Genomic DNA, 20,505 nt, shown 5'->3' on the forward strand with positions numbered 1-20,505 from the left:
AGAAAATTCTCAGATGTAATACATATCTTTCACTCTAAAAGAATGTAATGTCTGATATGTAGACATTTGTCAAAACACACTCTTAACAGAAATTCCAAACATCAGATATTTCCTAAAACTAATTATGAGATGCTAAAGCTTCACTTCTGACAAGAAAAAGTCACTTGTGTTACTATTAACAGCAAAAGATATGAATAAAAATATGTACGGATGTGCACGTGTAAATGAAGGTCGGACCTAGATAATGACTCATGGAAATTCAGCGTACAGAGAAACCTTCAATATATATGCTGCAAAAAGTATAAAAAACGCAAAATAAAGTAAAGAAATATGTAAGTTCAAAACTTACATTGTGACAAGCAAAAAAAATCACACTTGTCACAGAGCTGAATGCACTTCTGTCACCAGTCCCTATAAATTATGTAGAGAGACAGCTTATTCTGTGCTCCATTGCCTTCCCATAGTTTTGATACTTTCCTATTTAAAGTAATCAATTTTATTGCAAAAGTATAGTTAAGTGTCATTTCAAGTACTCTGTGCACTTTTTAGCTAAATTTTAGTCATGTGCCCATTTAATGCATATATAGGTTTCAAAATCACTTGGGGACTGAAATTTTGGAAGGTTTTTAAGAAAGCGGACAGTGAAAAAGATTTTATTCTGTCTGTGTATTCTTTACTTTAGCACTGAACATCTTTGAACTTGGCAGTGAATTTACAGAGATGGCAAATCAGCTTTCAATTTCTCTTTCTTATACGATTTCCATCTCGTGTTTAAATTTGCCTTCCTTTGACTAATGATATGTAGACTGTTGTCTTTACCAAGGTTGAAAAGCTGCCATTTGTTTTGCATTTTATGGCAGTTGCGGTGATGAGAAGTCTTGAATGTTGATGTATGTTATGGGAGGTTTTCCACCGACTATTTATTTTGGTGGTCAGACCTAAGAAATTTATATTGATGCCTGCTTGTTTTGTGCAGTGAACTTCATATTTGTGTTAAAACTATTTAATGGCTTGTTTGGTTCCATGTGTCATTCTTTGTGCTTTCTAAAATTGTGGTATTGTATACATCCCTTTGATTTTTTTCCTTTGTGTGTGTGTGTGTGTGTGTGTGTGTGTGTGTGTGTGTGTGTGTGTGTGTGTGTGTGTGTGCAGACATTATCTGAAGTACATGTCATATTTTAATGCTATCACTTACTACAAGTCGCTAGATTTGCTACCATTATCAAGTACAAAATTCAGTCAGTGTTATACTAAGTGCATAACATAACTGCTGTACACACATGCATCATCAAAATACTTACCTGGTTTGCTTTGGTGTAGTTTACCTTTCAATGCATGAATAATGTATTTAGTTTCAAAAAACAATCGCCTGCAAATGTGTTGTCGTTCCCCTCAGTGCTCCTCACCCAGTAAGACTGATAATTGTCAGAGTAATATCAACAGCACTTGATGTGTGGAATGGTAAAAATCTTAGAATTAAAGTTATTTTGTGAAAGAACCAAGAGGTGGCTGAGAACAGAACAGGAAAGGGAATGAGTAGAAATGTTGCAAAGTAGCTGTCGTCTTTGAAACGCCAGAAGAGTAGTAGCAACTTCCGTATTATCTTTATACATGTGCTTTTATAGCTAATTCTTAATTTAGTAGTTCTAATATATCTAAAAACAAAGATTCTGTAACTTACCAAACGAAAGCGTTGGTATGTTGATAGAAGACAATAAAAAACACACACACATATCAAGCTTTCACAACCAAAGGTTGCTTCATCAGGAAAGAGGGGAAGACGAAAGGATATGGGTTTTAAGGGAGAGGGTAAGGAGTCATTTCAATCTCGGGAGTGAAAAGACTTAACTTGGGGGGGAAAATCTCAGATATAAACTCGCACTCGCCTGCACATATCCATCCGCACATATCCATCCGCAGGCAGACATGTAAATGCAAAGAGGTTGGGCAGAGATGTCAGTCGAGACGGATGTAAGAGGCAAAGATGTTGTTGAGACAGGTGAGGTACGAGGAGCGGCAACTTGAAATTAGCGGAGGTTGAGGCCTGATGGGTAATGGGAGGAGAGAATATATTGAAGGGCAAGTTCCCATCTCCTGAGTTCTGATAGGTTGCTGTTGGTGGGAAGTATCCAGATAACCCGGACAGTGTAACACTGCCAAGATGTGCTGGCCATGCACCAAGGCATGTTTAGCCGCAAGGTGTTCCTCATTACCAACAAACACTGTCTGCCTGCGTCCGTTCATGCGAATGGACAGTTTGTTGCTGGTCATTCCCACATAGAACGCTTCTCAGTGTAGGCATGTCAGTTGGTAAATCACGTTCGTGCTTTCACATGTGGGTTTGCCTTTGATCGTGTACAACTTCCGGGTTACAGGACTGGAGTAGGTGGTGGTGGGAGGGTGCATGGGACAGGTTTTACACCGGGGGCAGTTACAAGGATAGGAGCTAGAGGGTAGGGAAGGTGGTTTGGGGATTTCATAGGGATGAACCAAGAGGTTACGAAGGTTAGGTGGACGGCAGAAAGGCACTCTTGGTGGAGTGGGGACAATTTCATGAAAGATGGATCTCATTTCAGGGCAGGATTTGAGGAAGTTGTATCCCTGCTGGAGAGCCACATTCAGAGTCTGATCCTGTCCCGGAAAGTATCCTGTCACAAGTGGGGTACTTCTGGGGTTCTTCTGTGAGAGGTTCTGGGTTTGAGGGAATGAGGAAGTGGTTCTAGCTATTTGCTTCTGTACCAGATCGGGAGGGTAGTTGCGGGATGCGAAACCTGTTTTCAGGTTATTGGTGTAATGGTTCAGGGATTCAGGACTGGAGCAGATTCGTTTGCCACGAAGACCTAAGCTGTAGGGAAGTGACCGTTTAATATGGAACAAACCCACGAACAAGCAACAGTCTTTCCATTTTGACATCTGCCACCCATTCCATATCAACTGAAATTTGAAAAAGAGCAATTTTGTTTTTATTTTTTTAAAAAAATGAGGTGGTAATGTATTCTTAGCTGGTCAGTCAGCAGTTTCAAGTTACAGCTGTAACTTGATTATGGCTGGAAAGGTCAAAATCACAATTTTGAATAGATAAAGGTACAGTGAAATGTTGCTTAGTGAGTATAATTTGTTCCAGAATCTTACTTGTAGTGTAAAATGCTCATTAAGTGAAACGATTTATCCCACATAAATTAATGTAAAATACGATAAGGCGTTAATGCAGAAAAAACATGCTTAGTTTGATCGTATTCATGCCATTTACTCAAGGAAAATTATATGTTGTATTATGTACTTTATTATTCACGGAAGCTGTCTCTCTCTCTGTCTCTCTCTCTGTCTCTCTCTCTGTCTCTCTCTCTGTCTCTCTCTCTGTCTCTCTCTCTGTCTCTCTCTCTGTCTCTCTCTCTGTCTCTCTCTCTGTCTCTCTCTCTGTCTCTCTCTCTGTCTCTCTCTCTGTCTCTCTCTCTGTCTCTCTCTCTGTCTCTCTCCTCCCCTTTGTCTTTCGTTTCTCGCTGCTTGGGGCCTTATACGGTTCCTGACCGAATCAGATATATAACCAAATGCTCCAGCACTTACCAGTGGCTGGCCACCGTCGTATACTTACTCTTTTCAACCGTCTGTGGAGTGAGGGGGTATTTCCTACCCAGTGGCAGGAAAGCATTGTTATTCTGGTGTTGAAGCCTGAGAAGCCACCTCTTCAGTCGGATAGCTGTCATCCAATTAGCCTTACCAACACCCTCTGCAAGCTCCTAGAACACCTGGTGAGTCGGCGGTTGTTTTGGATCCTTGAATCTGGTGACCTTTTGTCACCAACTCGAGGTAGTTTTTGCTGTGGTCGCTTTACTGTGGATAACTTGGTCCACCTGGAGTCTGCTTCCCAGTCAGCTTTCGCCCATCGGCAACACCTCATTGCAGTCTTCTATGACCTGCATAAAGCCTACGACACCACCTGGCACCACCACATCCTCACCACCCTTCACGAATGCGGCCTTCATGGCGCTCTGCCCATTTTTATCCATAACTTTCTTTCTTGTTGCTATTTCCACATCCAAGTAGGTTCCTCGTACAGCATTTCCCATTGGCAAGAAAATGGGGTTCCACAGGGTTCCGTCTGAGTGTCCCTCTCTGTCTCGGCCCCATTAATGGACTGGTGGTGGCTGCTGGGCCGAAGTGTCCCCCCTCTTCGTATGTTGATGATTTTTGTATCTACGTCGCTTCCTCTGTCATGGACACTGCAGAATGCTGTCTACAGGGGGCAATCTACCAGGCGCAATACTGAGGTCTTTCCCATGGCTTTCAGTTTTTGGTGGTCAAGTCGTGTGTCATGTATTTCTGCCATTGCCATACAGTTTATCCCCATCCGAACCTGTTCCTCGGTGGCCAATCCCTCGAGGTGGTGGACACCCATCGCTTCTTGGGTCTGGTCTTTGATGCCCATTGACATTGCTCCCTGAAGACGACATGCTGGTTACATCTCAATGTTAGTGGATGTCTGTGCAATACCACCTGGGATGCAGACTGCTCTATTCTCCTGCGATTGTACAAAGGGCTGGTCCAGTCTCGTTTAGACTACTTGAGTCCTGTCTATGGTTCTGCGTCACCTTCGACATTGCAGATCTAGACCCCATCCACCATTGTGGGGTACTACTTGTGACTGGTGCCTTCCAGACCAGCTCTGTGATTAGCCTTCTCGCAGAGGCGGGGCTTCCACCACTGGGAGTTTCGCGCCAACAACAGCTGATATCTTACATGCTCCGCATTTGCTGCACTGCAAAGCACCCTAATTATGGTCTCTCTTTATCCAGACACGGAGATCAACCTCCTGCAGTGGCAGCCACGATGTGCGCTTACCTTGGCTGCCTGCATTCAGTCGCTCTTTTATGAGCTCCAGCACTTCCCTTTACCACCTCTTTTCTCCACTCAGGCACGTACACCTCCGTGGTGCGTCTCTCGGCCACAGCTCTGTCTTTATCTCTCCATCAATTCATAGGATTCTGTCCTTCTGGAGGCCCTTTGCCACCAATTCTACTGTCTCCTCAGTTCATTCCAGAGTTCGGAAGTGATTTATACTGAGGACTCCATGGTTGCTGGTCACACTAGTTATGCTTACGCCTCTGCGAGATACGTGGATCTTCGTTCCTTGCCAGATGGTTGCAGTGTTTTTACTGCAGAATTGGTAGCCATCTTGCGCACACTGGACCATGTCTGCTTCAGTTTTGGACTGTCTTTCACTATCTGTAGTGACTCCTTGAGCAGTTTGCAAGCTATTGGCCAGTGCTTCCCTCACCACCCATTGGCCGTAGCTATTCAGGACTCCGTCTCTCATTGATCAACGTAGATGCTCAGTGGTTTTCAATTTGGACACTAGGCCATGTTGGGGTCCCTGGCAATGAACTTGCCGATCGCCTGGCTAAATTGGCTCCTTACGGTCCATCTCTTGCTATTGGCATTACGTTGTCAGGTTTTTGGACTTTGGAATGAAGAATGGCACACTCTTTCTTCGCCGAACAAGCTCAGGGCAATAAAGGATTCTACAACTATGTGTCGGTCTTCCTTATGGGCCACTCGCAAAGCGTCTTTTATCCTTTGCCACCTCCACATCGGCCATACTTGGCTGAGTCACTGTTATCTTCTCCGTCCCGCGCGTTGGTGCCTGTTATCTGGCACTGTCTGATAACTACTGAAACGAACCTATTTCTAACAGGTCGCAGGAAAATACTGTGTTACTTTCAAAGTAAATTTTCTTTTACGCAAGTTGAACTATGTGCGAGAATGCGCAATGAATTTCTTAAATCGCAGAGTGTTTGATGACGAGTCATTTAAAAGTATTTTGAGGCCAGATGATCTGACAATCATGTCGTTACTATAACCAAATTGATGTGGCGCTACGGGAAGCTTTCTCTCCTCTGCGGTAGCCAATTTATTTGTGGAAAACTTTGAGGACAAGCCACTGGGCTCTGCTAAAAATTTGAGGGGCACATTTGTGTGATATATCTTACAGGGTAAAGCGGAAGAAAAGATCAATGTTATATGTGAAAGCTTTCTTGTAGCAACACTATGTATATTAATTTAAAACATTAACTTTTCCCATTTGTGTATCTGCACTACTTAACATTGATTTTGCTATTAGCTGACTGCATCACATGTCCTGGGGTCTGAATATCGGCTGGCGAGATCACGTGACATGAGCTATGTCTGGCTTACAAAAGCACATCGCAGTCCTGATTACAATGGTTCGGAAAGTAACATGCAGTGTTTGGTGGAATTCGAATTTATACTTTTGTAATGTGAAAATATGCAGCGTACATGTTGCTGCACATCAAAAATCTTTCCAAAAGAGGTTTTCTTACCTGAGTTTCATTTTCTAAAGTGCCAGGAAATTCTACGCTCGTAACATAACCATTCCAAAGGATTGATAAGTTTCACTGTTCTTAGGGAAAATATACTGTCGCTTAATAACATTGAAAAAAGTGTTTTTTCATCTGGGAGAAAGTGTGTTTTTAACCAGGAAACTGGGAAAATCCGGAATTCTTTCTTTCTTCCCCCCCCCCCCCCTCCCCCCCATGTCTGCGTATACAACCTGCTTGGGTGTCTATCTTATCTACCTGTGCTTCTTCCTGCATGCCCCTGTCATTAGTCACTTTCTTTTCCTTCTCTCTTCTTCCACCTTCTACCTTCTTCCTTCCTACTGTGTCAATAATTTGTAATTTTATGGCCATTGTAGTTCTCTCTTAGAGTGTGAGGTTTATCGGTTTTAGTTATTCCAAGGTCGGAGGGACTGATGACCCCGTAGTTTGGTCCCTTTTCCAATCCAACCAACAAACCAACCAACCTCCTCTTCCTCCTCTTCCTCCTCCTCCTCCTCCTCCTCCTCCTCCTCCTCTGAAAAACTCCTCTACACACCTTCCTGCTCTGACCCCCCTGCGGGTCCGGGGGTTAGAATAGGCCCGAGGTATTCCTGCCTGTCGCAAGAGGCGACTAAAAGGAGTCCTTCCCCCTCAAGGGGGTAGTTAGCGCCTGCGTCCAGAGACGGACGGTTCCACGACCTATATTTGCGGTCATTTTGGTTTATCACTTCTTTTGGTTTCTTCCTTCCTTTGGTTGGTTCCTTTTTGTTCTTCTCCATCTCACTGTCTTACTTACTCTCTCCCTTGCCTTCTTCTCCTTGCCTTCTCTGGTCTCCCCTTCGGATTTTGAGACAGTCTGTCCTTTCTCTCCCCTTCTTTTTCCTCTTCTTCCTTCCTCCCTGTGCGTGCCTGAAGGCCAACCCATGCGTTCGCACGTGTAGCTGGTGACGGGGTAACGCGTAATTCCCCACCCTGGGTAGACAAGTAAGGCACCCACGTACCCCCTGGTAAAGGGCAGGCCCAGGGAGGGGTGATTGCCTGAGCTGACACCTTCCGACCATGCCGATTGGTCCCTCCATCTGTTTCTCGGGAGGTGTGACCTGAGGTGTGAACAATCACCTAAGGCGGGAGTGCCCTATGAGAGGGTCCCCACAACGAAGGAGCACGCCATCGGAGACGGTGGGAATCATGGGGGATTCCTCAGCAATGGATTTCTCTTCTTCTTCTTCTTCTTCTCCTCTCTCGTCTTCTGTCCACAAACAGAAACTTGACCAGCCACCAGTGACAAAAGTACTACCGCCTGCCCCACAGTTCCTTGTAGTTTCTCAATCTGAGGACGGAAAGGATTTTTCCTCTGTCAACCCTTTCGTTATCCAGAAGGGCTTAGATGCCATAGCCAGATCGGTCAAGTCTTGTACCAGGTTGCGTAATGGTACCTTGTTACTAGAAACTGAGAGTGCCTTTCAGGCACAAAAACTGCTTTGGGCCACACTCCTGTACACATTCCCTGTCTGGGTGGAGGCTCACTGCACTTTGAATTCGTCTCGTGGTGTGGTATATACTAGATCACTTGACGGATTGACGAGGAGATTCAGTCTTTCCTCGCTGAGCAGGGTGTGACGGCTGTCCATGGGGTCATGAAAAAGGTCAACAATGACATTGTACTGACCAGGACACTTCTCTTGACATATGATAGTGTTCAGCTGCCGTCGCGCATGAAAGCAGGCTAAGAGATTATTTCTGTTCGCCCCTATGTCCAGACACCTACGCGCTGCTACCAGTGTCAGCATTTTAATCACACTCGCCAGTCTTGTTCCAATGCGGCTAAATGTGTCACTTGTGGCAGGGATGCCCATGAGGGTGACTGTCCACCTCCGTCTCCTCGTGTGAACTGTCAGGGTGACCATGCAGCAACCTCCCGTGACTGTCCCATCTACAAGGAAGAACGATGTATACAGGAAATTCGGGTCAAAGAGAAAGTGCCCACCTCGGCTGCTTGCAAGCTGTTTGCAAGTAGGAAGCCCACACTGCTCACAGCGGGGAAATACAGTACTCTCCTCGCTTTTCCTCGGACTGCCAGGGAGGTGGCGATGCAGACATGTGATCTGACCTTCAGCACTACGGTCGTCCGTTCGGCCAGTGCTAAGATCGCCCGGTCGTAGTCTCCTCTTCCTCCCGTCACCCCTCAGACACAAGCTCCTTCATCAGCTTCTGCCAAGACGAAGACCCAGAAGGCAGATGCACGGGCCTTCAAGAAGGAACCGTCCCGTGCAGACTTCCTACGAACCTCTAACTCATGTCGGCACCAATGACTCCGGCCGTCTGTGTTCAGAGGTCATCCTCAGTTCGTACAGGCGGTTGGCGGAATTGGTGACGGCGGAAAGCCTCGGTCGCGGGGTGGAATCAGAGCTAACTGTTTGTAGTACCGTTCCCAGAACCGATCGCGGTCCTCTTGTTTGGAGCAGAGTGGAAGGCTTAAACCAGAGGCTCAGACGATTCCGCGGAGAGCTGGGGTGCAAATTTCTCGACCTTCCCTATCGGGTGGAGAAATGTAGGGTCCCCCTGAATAGGTCAGGCGTGCACTACATGCCGAAAGTGGCTACAAGGGTAGCCGAGTACGTGTGGAGTGCACATGGGGGTTTTTTAGGTTAGAGAATTCCCTCCATAGGTCCGACAAGATGCCTCCTGAACGCGGCAAGGTAGGAGTAGGCAAAATGCAACAGGGAATAACAATATTAATGTGCTAATAGTAAACTGCAGGAGCGTCTACAGAAAGGTCCCAGAACTGCTCTCATTAATAAACGGTCACAACGCCCATATAGTACTAGGGACAGAAAGTTGGCTGAAACCAGACGTAAACAGTAATGAAATTCTAAACTCAGATTGGAATGTATACGGCAGAGATAGGCTGGACAGTGAAGGGGGAGGCGTGTTCATAGCGATAAGAAGTGCAATAGTATCAAAGGAAATTGACTGAGATCCGAATTGTGAAAGGATTTGGGTGAAGATCACAGTTAAAGCAGGCTCAGACATGGTAATTGGATGTCTCTATAGGCCCCCGGGCTCAGCAGCTGTTGTAACTGAGCACCTGAAGAACAATTTGGAAAATATTTCGAGTAGATTTCCCCACCATGTTATAGTTCTGGGTGGAGATTTTAATTTGCCGAATATAGACTGGGAGACTCAAACGTTCATAACAGGTGGCAGGGAAAAAGATTCCAGTGAAATTATTTTAAGTGCTTTATCTGAAAACTACCTTGAGCAGCTAAACAGAGAACCGACTCTTGGCGATAACATATTAGACCTTCTGGTGACAAACAGACCCGAACTATTTGAATCAATTAATGCAGAACAGAGAATCAGCGATCATAAACCGGTTATTGCATCGATGATTTCAGCTGTAAATAGAAATGTTAAAAAAGGTAGGAAGATTTTTTCTGTTTAGCAAAAGTGACAAAAAGCAGATTACAGAATACCTGACGACTCAACACAAAAGTTTGGTTTCAAGTACAGATAGTGTTGAGGATCAGTGGACAAAGTTCAAAACCATCGTACAATATGCGTTTTATGAGTATGTGCCAAGCAAGATTGTGAGAGATGGAAAAGAGCCACCGTGGTACAACAACCGAGTTAAAAAACTGGTGCAGAAGCAAAGGGAACTTCACAGCAAACATAAACATAGCCAAAAATTACGCGAAGCGAAATGTAGTGTGAGGAGGGCTATGCGAGAGGCGTTCAATGAATTCGAAAGTAAAGTTCTATGTACTGACTTGGCAGAAAATCCTAAGAAATTTTGGTCCTATGTCAAAGCGGTAGGTGGATTAAAACAAAATGTCCAGACACTCTGTGACCAAAATGGTACTGAAACAGAGGATGACAGACTAAAGGCCGAAATACTAAATGTTTTCTGCCAAAGCTGTTTCACAGAGGAAGACTGAACTGTAGTTCCTTCTCTAGATTGTCGCACAGATGACAAAATGGTAGATATTGAAATAGACGACAGAGGGATAGAGAAACAATTAAAATCGCTCAAAAGGGGAAAGTCCGCTGGTCCTGATGGGATACTAGTTCGATTTTACACAGAGTACGCGAAGGAACTTGCCCCCCTTCTTGCAGCGGTGTACCTTAGGTCTCTAGAAGAGCGAAGCGTTCCGAAGGATTGGAAAAGGGCACAGGTCATCCCCGTTTTCAAGAAGGGACGTCGAACAGATGTGCAGAACTATAGACCTATGTCTCTAACGTCGATCAGTTGTAGAATTTTGGAACACGTATTATGTTCGAGTATAATGTCTATTCTGGAGACTAGAAATCTACTCTGTAGGAATCAGCATGGGTTTCGAAAAAGACTGCCGTGTGAAACCCAGCTCGCGCTATTCGTCCACGACACTCAGAGGGCCTTAGACACGGGTTCACAGGTAGATGCCATGTTTCTTGACTTCCGCAAGGCGTTTGACACAGTTCCCCACAGTCGTTTAATGACCAAAGTAAGAGCATACGGACTATCAGATCAATTGTGTGATTGGATTGAGGAGTTCCTAGATAACAGAACGCAGCATGTCATTCGCAATGGAGAGAAGTCTTCCGAAGTAAGAGTGATTTCAGGTGTGCCCCAGGGGAGTGTCATAGGACCGTTGCTATTCACAATATACATAAATGACCTGGTGGATGACATCGGAAGTTCACTGAGGCTTTTTGCAGATGATGCTGTGGTGTATCGAGAGGTTGCAACAATGGAAAATTGTACTGAAATGCAGGAGGATCTGCAGCAAATTTTCGCATGGTGCAGGGAATGGCAGTTGAATCTCAATGTAGACAAGTGTAATGTGCTGTGAACATATAGAAAGATAGATCCCTTATCATTTAGCTACAAAATAGCAGGTCAGCAACTGGAAGCAGTTAATTCCATAAATTATCTGGGAGTAGGCATTAGGAGTGATTTAAAATGGAATGATAATATCATATTAAGTTGATCGTCGGTAAAGCAGATGCCAGACTGAGATTCATTGGAAGAATCTTAAGGAAATGCAATCCGAAAACAAAGGAAGTAGGTTACAGAACGCTTGTTCGCCCACTGCTTGAAGACTGCTCAGCAGAGTGGGATCCGTACTGGATAGGGTTGATAGAAGAGATAGAGAAGATCCAACGGAGAGCAGCGCGCTTTGTTACAGGATCATTTAGTAATTGCGAAAGCGTTATGGAGATGACAGATAAACTCCAGTGGAAGACTCTGCAGGAGAGACGCTCAGTAGCTCGGTACAGGCTTTTGTTAAAGTTTCGACAACATACCTTCACCGAAGAGTCAAGCAGTATATTGCTCCCTCCTACGTATATCTGGCGAAGAGACCATGAGGATAAAATCAGAGAGATTAAGAGCCCACACAGAAGCATACCGACAATCCTTCTTTCCACGAACAATACGAGACTGGAATAGAAGGGAGAACCGATAGAGGTACTCAGGGTACCCTCCGCCACACACTGTCAGGTGGCTTGCGGAGTATGGATGTAGATGTAGATGTAACTTCCAGCCATCGACCGATACAAAACGACCTTCCAAGAAGGCTCATAGGAAGCACGGTTCTCCTTCTCCGCCACGGCACATTTCTTCTCCTGCGCCACCCAGCGGTTGCCGCCCCAGACCGTCATCCGTTTCACCTGGCCACACTGCTGGTAGCCAAACATCTGGCCGTTCACCAGCAGAGGAAGATCCCCCTCCCGGCCATCTTAACAAGATGGCCGATGAACCTATAGAACAAATGGACGATGACTGTCCACCTACTGCTAGCGGTGGCAATGCTCGCTCGAAGCCAGGCCCTCAGCGGCCTTGGAGGTGACCCCTTCTTGCATCTTCTTCTTCTCACGATGGCACTTATCCACTGTAATGTTCGCAGCATTCGCTCCAACCGAGAGGACTTCAAGCTGCTGCTCCGCTTGCACCGTCCGCTCGCCGTAGCCCTCCAGGAAACTAAGCTACGCCCATGCGGTCAAATTGCCTTGGCGCTCTACACCTCTGTGCGTTTTGACCTACCTCCTGTGGCAGGTATTCCGGCTCGTGGAGGAGTTATGTTGCTGGTCCGGGATGATATTTACTACGTTCCCATCACATTGCACACGGGCCTGCAGCCAGTTGCCGTCCGCATTACTCTCCCCACTTTTCCATTTTCCATTTGTACTATTTACTCTCCATCATCGTCTGCCGTTACCAGGGCATACATGATGCAAATTATTGCTCAGCTACCTGCACCATTTTTGTTAACTGGAGACTTCAATGCCCACCATCCTCTTTGGGGCTCCAGCATCCTGTCCAAGGGGCTCCCTGTTAGCAGACCTTTTCAACCAGCTCAATCTTGTCTGCCTCAATACTGGCACCCCTACTTTTTGGACACATCTCACACCTATTCCCATTTAGACCTCTCTATATGTACTACCGAAGTTGCACGCCGGTGTGAGTGGTATGCACTTACTGATACACATTTGAGCGACCACTTCCCGTGTGTTATCCATCTCGTGCATCATACCCCCTCTCCGTGCTCAACTAGTTGGAACATCTCCAAAGCAGGCTGGGGGCTTTTCCCTTCCAGGGCAACCTTTCAGGATCAAACCTTCACAAGCTGCGATAGTCAGGTCGCACACCTCACAGAAGTCATTTTCACTGCTGCTTAATATTCCATCCCGCACTCTACTTCTTCTCCACATTGCGTACCTGTCCCTTGGTGGACCGCAGCATGTAGAGACGCTTTACGTGCTCGTCGACGTGCTTTATGCACCTATAAACGCCACCCTACAGGGGCAAATTGTGTCAATTATTAACGATTACGTGCGCAGTGTTGTCGTATTATTAAAGAAAGCAAGAAAGCCAGCTGGGCTGCTTTCACCGGCACCTTCAACAGTTTTACTCCTTCTTCTGTTGTCTGGGATAGCCTGCGCCGGCTATCTGGCACTAAGGTACACTCACCAGTTTCTGGCTTGACGGTCACGAATGACGTCCTTGTGGCCCCTGAGGATGTCTCCAATGCCTTCGGCCACTTTTTCGCAGAGGTTTCGAGTTCCGCTCATTACCACCCTGCCTTCCTCCTCCGAAAACAGGCAGAGGAGGCTAGGCCACCTAACTTCTGCTCCTCGAATCGTGAAAGTTATAATGCCCCATTCACCATGCGGGAACTCGAAAATGCACTTTCCCGGTCACTGTCCTCTGCTCCAGGGCCTGATTCTATTCATATTCAGATGCTGAAGAACCCTTCTCCTGCGGGTAAAGGTTTCCTTCTTCATACTTATAATCGCATCTGGATTGAGGGACATGTTCCCGCATGCTGGCGCGAGTCTATTGTTGTACCGATTCCTAAGCCGGGAAAGGACAAGCACTTGCTTTCCAGTTAACGACCCATCTCGCTTACCAGCTGTGTCTGTAAGGTGATGGAGTGAATGGTTAACTCTCGTTTGGTTTGGCTGTTAAATCTCGACGCCTACTTACCAATGTACAATGTGGATTTCGTGGGCGCCGCTCTGCTGTTGACCATCTGGTTACCTTGTCAACCTTCATTATGAATAACTTCTTGCGGAAGCACCCGACCGCGGCTGTGTTCTTTGATTTGGAGAAGGCTTACGACACCTGTTGGAGGGCGGGCATTCTCTGCACCATACATACATGGGGCCTTCGCGGTCACCTCCCTCTCTTTATTCGTTCCTTTTTAATGGATCAACGGTTCAGGGTACGTGTGGTTTCTGTCCTGTCAGACATCTTTCGCCAGGAGAATGGGGTGCCACAGGGCTCAGTTTTGAGCGTCGCTCTCTTCGCCATAGCGACTAATCCAATAATGGATTGCCTCCCAGCTGATGTATCAGGCTCCCTTTTTGTGGACGATTTTATCAGCTATTGCAGCACGCAGCATACATCTTTCCTGGAGTGCTGTCTTCAGCGTTCTCTTAACCATCTTTACTCCTGGAGTGTCGCCAATGGCTTCAGTTTTTCTGCCGAGAAGATGGTCTGTATTAACTTCTGGCACTACGAAGAGTTTCTCCCACCGTCTTTACGACTCGGTCCCGTTGCTCTCCCATTCGTGAAGACAACAAAATTTTTAGGTCCTACATTTGACAGGAAACGTAGCTGGTCTCCACATGCGTCATATTTGGCTGCCCGTTGTACCCGTTCTCTAAATGCACTCCGTGCTCTCAGTGGTATGTCATGGGGAGCGGATCGAACCATCCTACTTCGCCTATATCGGTCAGTCATCCGCTCCAAGCTGGATTATGGGAGCTTCGTATAGTCCTCTGCATGGGCGTCCATCTTACGCCACCTCAACTCCATACAACATCGGGGTTTACGTCTTGCGGTCGGAGCATTTTATACTAGTCTCGTTGAGAGTCTTCATGCTGAAGCCGGTGAATTGCCACTCACCTACCGGCGTGATATACTGCTTTGTCGTTATGCCTGTCGGCTACTGTCAATGCCCGACCACCCATCATATCGTTCCTTTTTTGACAACTCTCTCAACCGTCAATACGAGTTGTATGTCTCTGCCCTGCTACCCCCTGGAGTTCGCTTCTGTCGCCTCCAACACCTTGATTTTTCACTCCCTGCAACCTTTAGAGTGGATGAGAGCCACACGCCGCCTTGGCTCCAGGCTCAGGTTTGTGTTCACCTTGACCTCAGCTCGCTCCCAAAGGAGGTTACCCCTGTTTTGGTATACCACTCCCGTTTCGTCGAACTTCGAAGTTCATTAATATGAACTTCATTTATACAGATGGCTCTAAGACCAATAACGGGGTCAGGTGTTCTTCTATTGTCGGGGCACAAAGTTTCAAATACCAGCTACATGGCCATTGTTCGGTCTTCACAGCTGAGCTCTTTGCCCTGTACCAGGCTGTTTTTTACATCTGCTGCCACCGACATTCTGCTTATGTCATCTGCTCCGATTCTCTGAGCACCATCCAGAGCCTCAGTGATCTGTATCCGGTTCACCCTTTCGTGCACCGGATCCAGCGCTCTCTTCAGCAGCTGATGGACGACGGTTCTCCGGTTAGCTTTATGTGGGTAACTGGCCATGTCGGTATCCCTGGAAACGAAGCTGCAGATGCCACAGCCAAGGCTGCGGTTCTCCAGCCTTGGACGGCTTCTTGTTGTGTCCCTTCATCGTATTGTAGCAGGGGTAATTGTCGGCGCATTTTATCGCTGTGGCATGCCAATTGGGCTGCACTTAGGGACAACAAGCTTAGGGCCTTGAAACCTCTTCCTGCGGCTTGGACGTCGTCCTCATGCCCTTCTCGGCGGGAGGAGGTCATATTGGCCCGGCTACGAATTGGACACTGCCGGTTCAGCCATCGCCATCTGCTGACGACTGCGCCGGTGCCGTTCTGCCCATGTGGGCAATTGCTGACGATCCGCCACATTTCAACGTCCTGTCCGGATTTTACTACACTGTGTCTTGATCTTGGTCTGCCATGTACTCTGGATGTCATTTTAGCGGATGACCCAGGAGCTGCTGCTCGTGTTCTTCGTTTTATCAACTTGACAAACCTGTCTAAGGACATTTGATTATGCAGGTTGTTTTTTTTAAATCCTATGCCTGTTAATACGTCTTTTATAGTGTTGTCCCTTTTAGTTGCTGCTTTAACCTTGTGCCTCGCTGTGCATTCATAACTTAGTCTTGGCTCTAATGACCATTGTAGTCGTGCGCCCAAAACCTCAAAAAATTCCTGCTCTGAAACACACAACTCCATAAGCTCTTCATTGGTCATTCCTTGGCTGTGATCTTCCACAAGACATTCAACATATTCCAGCCAAAGCTTCTTCCAAGCAGAAATGAGGATTCTCTTGGTAATCCCTTCTCACACCTTTTCGATCATCTTGGTGCAGGCAACAATGTTGAAGTGATGTTTCCCAAAACTCTCTGAGAGTGAGATTGGTAGCTTAAGTCAACTCAGAGCAATGCTCGAAGAGTGCTACATTGTAGAACTTCTTAAAGGTAGAAATAATTTGCTGGTCCATAGGCTGGAGTAGCAGTGTGGTGTTTGGAAGCAGAAATTGGATCTTGATGAATTGAAATTCTTCAAGCAGGTGGTCTTGGAGAATGGAATGGAGCATTATCCATAACAAGAAAGACATGAAGTGGCAGATTCATCTCAAGAAAATACTTTTCCAGAGTAAAGGACCAAACACTGGCTTGATACAATCACAAAATAGATCATGTGTCACCCAAGCCTTGTTGTTGCACCTCCACATCACATTTAACTTGCTCTTCTGTGCTTCACACTTCTTGAAGGCTCATGGAGTTTCTGAATGGTGCACAGGCAGCAGTTAATTTTCGAACTACCACTTTCATTGCACAGAATAACTGTGTGAAGCAGTATTTCATTGGCTTGTGACCAGGCAATCCATTCTCCTACGCTGTTATCCATTCTCCTACGCTGTTATGAAGGTCCGCGTCGACATCTTTTCCAGAAAAAACTGTCTCATCACAATTAAAAACCTATTGTGGCAGATAACCCTCAGAACCTATGAGCATCTTGTAGTTGCTGAATAAGTTCTCTGCTGCCTTTGTGTCTGAGCTGGCTGCTTCGCCATGCCTCACAATGCTGTGGATGCCAGTTCTTCTCTTAAACTTCTAGAACAACCCATGGCTTCCCTTAAACACTTCCTCGGTTGCTGATGATCCTAGTGTCTTCATTCATTCTCACCTTCTTCTCACAAATGATGTTCTTCTTAATAGTGTCGCCTTGCGATTACCTTCCATTTATCTATATAAGGAGCAACCTTTCGACATTGTCCACAATACGAAACTGTTGTTTAGATACTCTTGTCACTTCCTATGAAGCATCTGTCTCATTGGTCTTGTCCCTGTTCTTGAGGAGAATGCAAATAGTTGATTTAGGCCAGTTGCATGTGCCTGCTAAATCAGTAATGCTCACGACACGTTCAAGATTTTCAGTGATTTTATGTTTTATTTCTAAGCTCATCTTCGTTCTCCTACAGTCATCTTCTTCCAGATTTGTCTTCGGAGATGTTTCTATGAAGGCTATTAAAATTCACACACACAAAACACTGTGTGAACACAAGTTAAGAAAAAATATGTGATTAAAACCTGCACTAAGATGGTAGCAGAAAGAGTGCTACACCCAAACAGCAGTACATACTAAAGACATTGTTCATGTGCTGCTGCTGACAGTGAAAGGTGTTCATATTGTTGAATGTTTCCCTTTCCACACAGGAATGGCTGGTGTGGCTGTTGATGTCTCACTAAATCATAGTCACTCACTACGTGAAACATCACTCGCTAAGCAAGTCATTTTTTTACAGTATGTTTTGCTCTTTATGTAAATTGTGTGTTATGAGGCGACTTCAATTAGCAAGGTTCCACTGTGCCTAAATAAAAGATCACAGTTCAGTCCCATTCTCAAACTTTTACTCGTCCTGTGATCTAGTGATATCTGTTGATGGTATCACCACTGCAGGTCCTGCCACTATAATTTATTCTCGTGACAACAATTAGTTAAATATTATTTATTTTGTTTGTTAGAATTTCATTCTGAATTAATTTTCCTTCTTTTATTATCTGAGTGTCACCATCATGTTCTGATGCTGAGTAAAATGTGGTAACGTTTTCACCCAGCAGTCTGATACGTGAACAGCAACCAATTTTCTCATTTGCAGCCCACTTAGTAAATCTTTAGTCCCTCGTATTCCAATAAAATATTGATCTGGTTTCAGAATCGAGTAATGTTTTTGAAGGACAATATTTTCACATTTGGATGTTATCTTTACTAAAAAAAGCAGAATTAATGTTTCTAATACTATGTAATTTAATGCCATTTTCTCCTGTGTTTCACAAAAACGTCTTATTTCAAGCAGAGCACTAGACTGTTGTAGTGACTAGTTCATAGTTTCTTGCTTATCTCTTGCACTAGTACCTCACAAGTCAGTGTCACGTCATTGCTCGTATGACGTCGATATTGTATTGAGAACTTTGGCGTATCAGGAAATCTTGAGCCTGTTGGAACGCAAGTATCACCTTTCAACATTCTTCAAAATACATCTGCACGTGACCTCGGTAGCCAAAGCTGCATGCATAAATATGACTGCTATAAATGTAAGACGGACCCTTTGTACTCCACTGAACAACATAAAATGTTGACCTCAATAGCAATAGTTTAATCTGCGAATATAAGATGATTGTGTGTTTTTTGAATGACTAATTTGGGGGAAAACCTCATCCTATACTGGGGTAAATTCAGTAGGTATGCCACTGGCCCCTATGTAGACTTTTACTGTTTCCTGCAGAAACATATATTGTTGCTGAATATTTGTCCAATTTTAAAGTCAGTTAAATTCTGGCACTAAATGGGTATTGACAAACTATAGTAGATGCTCATAATAAACCAAAGTATGTGGTATGTCTGCTCATAATTCTTCCTCCCCATATTAATCCTCTTTCTCAGCCAAACCGGTGTCACTGTTCCCCCTCTAACCCTCCAGAATTCGTAAAAGGTCACATGAATTCAATTGCCAACACTTCAAAGCTTCACCTTTAAATGTAAAGTGATCCCTATAGTGATTTGTTACACAATGTAAAAACGTTGACATCTGCTGCAGCAGTATTTTCTCCAGATGTAGGATGATTGTATTTTTCAAATGATGAATTTGGAGAAAAAACCTTGTCTTATGATGGGGCAAATGTGGCATTTAGTGTGGCTGTGTTTGCTTCATTCATTCAGTAGTAGATACGTTCTTGCTTCTTGCAATTTCTATTGCTGTCGCTTGGGTGATACATTCCTTTATAACAACAAAATACCGCAGTACATCTGAAGTGTTGCATGCAGATGTCAAATTACAACAGAAGTTATTTATTAACACAGATGGTATTATATGTGAATTGTATGCAAACAACACAATTAACTTCAGTATGCACCTTTCTGCTGTCGACATTATATTATCTGAAAAATAGTTGTTCATAGTTTCTGGAAATGGATGCACTAAAGTTGGGAGTGTTGACTTCTATTCTCTTTTTGTATAAAAATATCCTTGATTGCAGTGTAAATAATTGTAACTTTTCACTTTTGTTGAACCTTTTAGACAACTATAAAATTAATATTTTAAGTTTAGTTGGTTTTTTACAGGTGCTTATAGTTTCAAATGAGAGTTGTTATCCTTACATGAGACCTCCATTATCAAAGGAACTGTGGTTTAATGAAGATGATGAAGCTTCCAAAAAGCTACTTTTCAAGCAGTGGAATGGTACAGAGAGAAGTCTTTTTTATGAACCAGAAGACTTTTATGTTGATTGCAAATGTTTAATGGAACAGGCCAATGGAGGTGTTGCTGTAGCACGAGGTTGGAATGTTAAAAAGGTAGATGTTACTGAGAAAATAGCATATCTTGAAGATGGACATGAAATTAGGTTTAAGAAGTGCCTTATAGCTACTGGTGAGTAGAAAATAATCTTATTGTTACATACTATACAATTTTTTTTTAGGTAGTCTTATTACATTTCATAGATTTTTTGTTATTGCAGGAGCCAGCCCAAAAAACTTGCCAGTCTTTGAGAAAGCAAATGATCTGATTCAAGAAAAAGTTACATTATTTAGGGATGTTTATGATTTTGAAGAACTCCATGCAATAGTTCATAAAGGTGTTAAAAATATTGCAGTTATTGGTGGTGGATTTCTTGGAACTGAACTAGCGTGTGCTCTAGCTCGCCATGGTATGTTGTCGTAACAAATTATATTGACTAGTTTCATTATAAGTGCCAACATTTTATAGTTATTTTTTCCAGGGTGCAAGGAAGGCGTGAAGGTGCAGCAGATATTTCCAGAAAGTGGTACTTTGGGAAAAATTTTACCTGAATATTTAAGTCAGTGGACCATGAACAAAGTGAAAGCTGAAGGAGTGAATGTGATTCCTAATGCTGAAGTCAAAGAAGTTGATGCGGACAAGGGGCAAGTTGTATTAAAACTCAGCAATGGACAGTCGGTTAGTTTCAAGATTGTTTGTGTAAAGTGAAACATGTGTATGGGGCTTTTTCAAAACATTGAGACAAAGCACTGATTAAGGAAATGTTACACATAATTTGATTACTGGTCCTGCAGTCTCTCTCTCTCTCTCTCTCTCTCTCTCTCTCTCTCTCTCTCACACACACACACACACACACACACACACACACACACACGCCTTGCTTGATGG

The 20,505-nt window shown here is 44.5% G+C and overlaps 1 protein-coding gene across 1 annotated transcript in view; it reads left to right on the forward strand.

Annotated features, from left to right (window-relative positions):
• LOC126282523 (apoptosis-inducing factor 1, mitochondrial) overlaps positions 1-20,505 on the forward strand; it is a 95,451-nt gene that overhangs the window by 20,200 nt on the left and 54,746 nt on the right. The window contains exons 5-7 of the mRNA XM_049982190.1: positions 19,443-19,749; positions 19,838-20,026; positions 20,099-20,295. Of these exons, the coding sequence (XP_049838147.1) occupies positions 19,443-19,749; positions 19,838-20,026; positions 20,099-20,295 (693 nt within the window). The remainder of the gene's footprint in view (positions 1-19,442; positions 19,750-19,837; positions 20,027-20,098; positions 20,296-20,505) is intronic.

Source organism: Schistocerca gregaria, chromosome 7 (assembly GCF_023897955.1).
Source record: "Schistocerca gregaria isolate iqSchGreg1 chromosome 7, iqSchGreg1.2, whole genome shotgun sequence".
Lineage (NCBI taxonomy): Eukaryota > Metazoa > Arthropoda > Insecta > Orthoptera > Acrididae > Schistocerca > Schistocerca gregaria.